General features: G+C 40.3%; 1 protein-coding gene across 4 annotated transcripts in view; it reads left to right on the top strand.

The window, feature by feature from the left end:
* Nucleotides 1-7184, top strand: part of Raver2 (ribonucleoprotein, PTB binding 2) — a 124309-nt gene that overhangs the window by 69725 nt on the left and 47400 nt on the right. For all 4 annotated transcript variants that reach the window (XM_008831063.3, XM_029562504.1, XM_029562503.1 and 1 more), the window contains exon 5: nt 728-854. In XM_008831063.3, the coding sequence (XP_008829285.1) occupies nt 728-854 (127 nt within the window). The remainder of the gene's footprint in view (nt 1-727; nt 855-7184) is intronic.

Genomic DNA, 7184 nt, shown 5'->3' with positions numbered 1-7184 from the left:
AGATGCATTTATTTGCATGCAGACAAAGCACTTATACACATACAATATAAACAAATCAAAAATTTTTTTAATTTTTTAACTGAAAACTATTTCACATTTTTAGGAAATGATACAATTACATGTATTCAAGACCAGTTCATCTTAATTTTGTATTAAAGGATTAAGTTAATGAAATAGACTTTCAGTATAAAAAAGTTGTGTTTGGCCAGGCGTGGTGGCACATGCCTTTAATCCCAGCACTGGGGAGGCAGAGGCAGGCAGATCTCTGTGAGTTCAAGGCCAGCCAAGTCTACATAGTGAGTTCCAGGAGAGCTAGGGCTACAGGGAGACCAAGAAAAAAGAAAAAACGTTTGTTTGAAAGTCAACCTACATTATTCCATTAACCTACTTTAGATCCACAGTAAAGAAGGCTTTCACATTGTGTCAGCAAGCTATCACCATCCTAGGAAAGTTAGATTTCCTTCTCATTGTTCTGTATTTTGTGACAAGATTTATTCTACTAAACAGTCCTTTGGAAGCCAGTAGGCATTGAACAGACATTCTATGAGGATTTCTGTCATATTTTAATATTTTAATTGAGAGCTGCATTAGAAGATATACAGCAAGAACATGATGTAAACTGTGTTTATCAGAAAATAGATAAGCAAGAACTTATGAATGAAAGCCTTTAAAATTTGATCTTTTGCACTCATGCTTGTTCTAATGTTTATTTCTGTACAAACTGAAGATGCACAGTAATCAAAAGGGACTACTTCCAGAGCCAAATCCAGTACAGATTATGAAAAGTTTAAACAACCCTGCCATGTTACAAGTTCTTCTGCAACCCCAGCTGTGTGGACGGGCCATTAAGCCAGGTAAGAACCACTTACCCGCATTAAACACAGACTGTCGTCATGAACGTAATCCTGCTGCATTGTACGTGAAATGTGAAAATGTACTCACATGTTAAAATACATTTAAGCTTGTCTGTTGATATTTTTCTAAGAACTATTAGTTATTTTTAGTCAGTTATCTGAGATGATAATGTATTTAACTATGCTGGTAGGTGCAGTCTACTCATGTGCTTCCCTTTTCTGTACCATCAATAAGCATGTATTAAACCTTACCTTGAGTTCCTAGTTAACAGGACTTTATAAACCAAGCAAAAATGAGTATCCTACTCTGTTGTAGACTGCAGGACAAAGAGCGTGGTACCTGTCTGTCTCTGGGACCATTTTAGCAGGTGTTTTGTTGAATGTGTTCTATCTGTTCCTCTTTGCTCTTCTTTCTTTTTCGTTATAAAGTCTTTTCATTTTGTACCAAATGACGAAAGCTTCATTATTTTCTAAATATTCTAATCTTTATATTATCAGTATATGTTGAATACCAAGCTATTTGTTCTTCTTTTTCTGGTATTACTTTCTGAAATGTACAACTTTATATACACAAAATGTCTGTGGCTGTGTTAGGAGGAAACAATGCCTGTATTCAATGCTGAAGTTTGGAACAAATGTATTTAGAGCAAACATACTTTTATATTTATTCAGTTTTAATCCCAGCTAGCCCAACACAGACTCATGTACTAAGTAACCCAGGCCCAGACATTAACGGTTCAGTCCTCTGTGACTGTTCCACATAAGACCTCAGTCACAGTTCAGGATTCTGTAGGTTTCCTGTATTTATGGCTATACAAGATGGGGAGTTCCAGGACCCCTCAGGTTGGTAATCCTCTAGAACATCCCATAGAACTCAGGAAAGCACTATGATTATGACTATAAAGGATATAACGAGAATAAGAAGAAACACAGGTGTGAAGAGGCCTGACAGAGCTTCAGGGCTTCCCCCATCCAACCAGGCCATGACACTCTACACATCAGGTGTCTTTAAAATTCTGCTATTTGACAGCTTCATACATGTATATAATGTATTCTGATCACCCTTTTCCCCTCCTTTACTCTCTGTTCCATCCCTCCCAACACCCCCCCCCCCAACCATTACCGGATCCTTTCCCAGATTCATGATTTTTTATTTTGTTTTATGACCCATTTCCTTTAACCAGGGCCATCAGTTTAACTATGGAATTGGAGCCTGGTGGGGCCACTAATGGGTCCACAACTGAAGGCAATGACTACCCTTCTCTCTGAGTCTATCAGTAGCCAATATTTCAGCAGTGAAGGGTAGAGCCCCCTGAGTCCCTCCTCTCTCCCTGCCTGACTATTGGTGGTTCCATTCTTGTGCAGGCTTAGTGCAGGCATCTGCAGCCACTGACTGTGATCATAATGGCTGTGTCTTGCCCAGGAGAAGACGGTTCCCAGCCCCTTTCCTTGTCTTCTGTCTCTTAAATTCTTTCTGCCCCCTCTACCACAGTGTTCCCTGAGTCTTATAGGGAACACTATAAATGTCTTATTTGGGGCTGGGTACTCATCAGTTAGTTTTTCTGAGCACTTTGTGCATCCCTGAGTCTCTGCATTTATCACCATTCACAGGAAAGGGACTTCTCTGATTAAAGCTGAGAGGAGCGTTTTTCTATGGATAAAAACAAAATACTTAGAAGGTAGCTTGACACTATATCAATTTGCTTAAAAACCAGTGTTCAGCTCCTGTCTGGGGCGTATGATCTCCCTGACCATGAGGTTTTTTTTTTATCAGATTTACAGTACCAGGCAGGGATTCTCTGTTGTGGTCAGGTCTTAAATCCTATCAGAGACCAGTTGGTTACCCCCACAACACTAGTGCCACTATTGCACAAGTGAGCATATCTTGCCTAGAAGATTGGCCTTGTAGATCATAGGACTCACAGCTGGGTATGACCATTGATTTTTCTTCTCCTGTAGCAATTTACATAGCATGTAACAGGAGTATGAAAGCTAGCCAGCAGGGAAGAGGCAGCCATCTCAGTTTCAGATTGCTTTCTCTATGTCATGCATCCAGGGTATCTGGTGTCTTCAGCGATGGGATGTTATTATTCTCTAGTTCTGCTGGGCAACCAAGAAGGATGACTAGAGCTTGAATTGTTTAGAGTGCCCCTGATGCCTCCTTGACCAACTACTCATAAGGAGTTATCTCATCTCTGGCACTGGATTTTTTTTTTTTAATAGCCCACAGCTTCTGGGAACAGCTTTTTCTAGCCATGCAGGATCTCTGCAGGTGTCAGAATCTTTATAAGCATTTCACTATGATGGGATAATTCATAGTTTCTACCCATATTGAATTCACTCTGTGGTTTGTTCCTGTCCTTGGGAGAAAAGGCTGATATCACATGTCAGAACCCTAAACCTCTAATCATATTTTATCTTTAGCTATGGGCCACCCCATCCTGAGAATAGTGTGGCTCACCTTGATCCCCTCATTGACATAGCAAGGACTCTCCTATAAAATGGGAAATTCCAAGGATTTAGAGTCTTCTGGGAAGCAGAAACAAAAGTCAGTTGTGTTCATTAGCTGGGTGTGGTGGCACACACCTTTAATCCCAGTACTTGGGAGGCAGAGGCAGGCAGAGCTTTGTGAGTTCAAGACCAGCCTGGTCTACATAGTGAGTTCCAGACCAGCTTAGGCTACAACAGGAAGACTCTGTCTCAAAAACAACAACAACAATATTCATACTAAATGTTTTATAAAATCAACTATTTGTGTGTGAGAAATAACTTTCTTTTGCAGGCCAGTGAGATGGCTCAGCAGATAAAGGTGCTTGCCACTAAGCCTGATGATTTCAATCATTGGGACCTATGTGATAGAAAGAGAGAACCAACTCCTACAAGTTGTCCCCTAACCTCTGCACATGTAGACACACGCATTAAAATAATAAATAAATAAACCAGATATCTCTTTAGAAGTTGCTAATATAGAAATGCCTTCTTGCTGGGCATAGCAGAACATGCCTTTAATCGCAGAACTTGGGAGGCACAGGCAGGCAGATTTCTGTGAGTTCAAGACCAACCTGGTCTACATAGTGATTCTAGGCCAGCTGGGACTACAGGGAGACCTTGTCTCAAAAAAAAACCCCAACAAAACAAAAAGAAAAAGAAAAAAAGAAATGCCTTCTTATGTCTTGATCACATAACTAATTAGCTCATTATTTCCCAAGTAAACTCATTCCCTCACCTGGTAATTTTAATCACTAGAAAGATCTGCAATTCTAGCCCCTTGTCTATTATGATTAAACAAATTAAATCCTCTTTCTTCTTCCATAAGCAAAGCCTTCTAATATTGGAAGATAAGTGCCCTCCAGTCCCGGTCAGTTTGGGTTTGGTTTTCACAGCCTTTCTTTCCTATGTTGTTTTGTTGTTTGTTTGTTTCTTCTGACTGTGCCACCCTAAAAGTAAAACAAATTTTGATAAAAACCCAATATATACATATTTCCCAAGCTATGTGTTAATTTGTCTACCAGGCAAATCTACCACAGTCAATCCATACATTAAGAAATGGTTGAATTTAATAGCTTCCTTTCCTAGGGGGAAAAGAAATATACATAGGAGGTATAGCATTTTCTTTCTTTATATTTTATTTATTATTTTAACTTTATGTGTATGAGTATATTGCCTGCATGTATGTGAGTGCACCCGTGTCGTGCAGTGCCGTGGAGGTCAGAAGAGGGCTTCGGATTCCCCTGGAACTGGAGTTAAGGACAGTTCGTAGCCGCCATGTGGGTGCTGGGAATTGAACCCGGGTCCTCTGCAAGAGCAGTCAGTGTTCTTAACCGCTGAGCCATCTCTCCAGCCCAGCATTTTCTTTTTAAAAAATTATTTTTATGTGTATGAGTGTTCTACCTCTGTGCAAGGACACCCATGTGTGCAGTGCCCGTGGAGGCCAGAAGAGGACATTAGATCCACTAGAACTGTAGTTACCAATGTTTATTAGCCATTATATGGGTGCTGGGAACCGAACCCAGGTCCTCTGGAAGAGCAGCCAGTGCTCTTAACCACTGAGCCATGTCTCCAACCCCAGCATTTTCTTTTTATAATTTTCCTGTATCTCTTACACCTCTTTTGGGATCTACAGTTCCATGTTTGATTTTCCATAATTGTCACAGAAGATATACTCTAAATTCCCCTAAGTTGTTTTCTTGTGGATGGATATAGTCTAGTCTGTAGATACTGAGAGGGAAACCAATTCAAACTGAGACCACAGTACACTCAGAACACTTATCATCTCTAACACTAGAACTCTGACCTCCCACCAGTGAAAGGACCACTCACAATCTGAAAGTTTGTTTTTTAACCTGAGTTTCTGCGTGATAGACTGTATGTAAATCAGTGTTCCTGTTGCCATCCTCAGTTTTGGTTAATGGTGCCTAGGAGGATGTGGGGGGAAGGATGGAGCTTCTGTGCCCTCTCTTGAGTGCCCAACCCCCAGGAACCTCAACTGTACAGGCACTCTCAAACCCTTTTCTTGGGGTGTTGGGGGGAGTTGTGGGGAATTCATTTCATCAGCATGATAGAAACAACAGTTGTGTGAAAATGTATTTAGATGAAGAGTGTGATCTGTGCTAAGAGACTGTGGCAAACCCAGTGAGGCTTGTCTCTTAGGCTTTTCTTGGCCTACCATTCAAAAAGAGAATTTCCATTATGGTCAATTCCAAGACAGAAAGGTAGGGACAAAGAGTTTCTATGGCCAGCCTTGAGGAGAAATTCTAATTTCTACAGCCTACTTTGTGGAGGGACTTATGAGCCAGCAACTGTGGAGAACAACCAAAAAAACGCACATCATAGCACCATATCTAGGCTTCCTGAATGGTACTAGAACATGGTATGCACAAACACAAACACCTGTCCCCATTGGTTGGTGTTGATTGGCAAGGTATGATGGTGGTTTTTTTGTTTTGTTTTTTGTTTTTTACCATGGCCATTTCTACTGATGCAGTTTAAGATTGTGCTGGTGTTTAAAGAAGCATACTATACCCTTGGGTCTTTTGGAAATGTCCACACTTGTGGATTCTGGGTTTTTCAAAAATAATTCTGCCCCAGTATCATTTCTATCTCTTTGTCCCACACTGTATATCCACTCTGGTTTTCTACGTAGATTGGTGTATGGCCATATAAGAGTATGCTTTTAAAAAAAGATTTTATTTTAGATTAAAACTTTTTAAAGATTAAAAATTATGTGTATGTGAGGGAGGGCATGTGCACATGAATGCAGGTGCCTACAGAGGCTGGAAGAGAGCATCAGATGCCCTAAAGCTGGAGGTACACTGTGAGCTGCCATATGTGGATGCTGGAAATAAAACTTGGGTCCTCTGCAAGAGCAGTATGCTTTCTTAGCCACTGAACCATCTTTCCAACCTTAGAGGTATGCATTTTTAATTGTTTAGTGTTAACTTTCTCTATTTTAAGTAAGATGCTTTACTGTTTACATGGATGGAGAAATTATTTCTCAAGCCTGGCTTTGTTTTTGTTTGGGTTAACAAAGGAGATTAAATTCCCACCTCACATGAGCACAGGCAAAGCTAGAGAATCTTTCTTTTTCTATTTTTTAGGGCAGGGGTTAGGTGCTGGGGATTGAACCCAGGGCCGATTTCCTGCCAAGAATGTTCTTTACCCTTGAACACATCCCCCACCCTCATCAATAGACCCAATGAGCAGTTAAGTCCTCTCTAGCTGGGAGCCATTACAAATAAAATTGCAACAGGTATTTGAGTACTAGTCTTTATGTAGACTTACGTTTTATTTCCTTGGATAAATACCTAGGTGTAGATTTGAGTCAGTTGGTGGATGTACATTTAAGTTGTAGGAAACTGCTCAACTTTTTTCCCAGTGTTGAGCAATTTCTATTGTCCCCACAGTATACAGGGCTCCAGTTTGCACAGTATCCCCATCACATGTGGTATATGGTACTTTCTAATCTGAGTCTTTCTACTGAGTATGAGATAGAATCTCATTATGTAGCTAGTGTTTTCTTTTTTTTAGTCTTTTTACAGCTACATTATAAAAAGCGATTACAAGGCCCTTTTCTGGACTCTGTGTGTGTGTGTGTGTGTGTGTGCATGTGTGTGTGTGATGGCCAGTTGCATAACAATAATTAGATGAAATTTATTCATGTATTTTCCATCTCTGGTTCTTTTGTTCTCTCTCTCTCTCTCTCTCTCTCCCTCTCTCTCTCTCTCTCTCCCTACCTACCTATCTATCTTCTGTCTATCATCTGTCATCCATCTATCTACCTATCATCTATCCATCTGTCTATCATCCATCTATGTATCTATCATCAATCCA

The sequence above is a fragment of the Nannospalax galili genome, unplaced genomic scaffold (assembly GCF_000622305.1).
Source record: "Nannospalax galili isolate Female #2095 unplaced genomic scaffold, S.galili_v1.0 scaffold553, whole genome shotgun sequence".
Classification (NCBI taxonomy): Eukaryota; Metazoa; Chordata; class Mammalia; order Rodentia; family Spalacidae; genus Nannospalax; species Nannospalax galili.
This window is presented reverse-complemented; position numbering and strand designations above follow the sequence as displayed.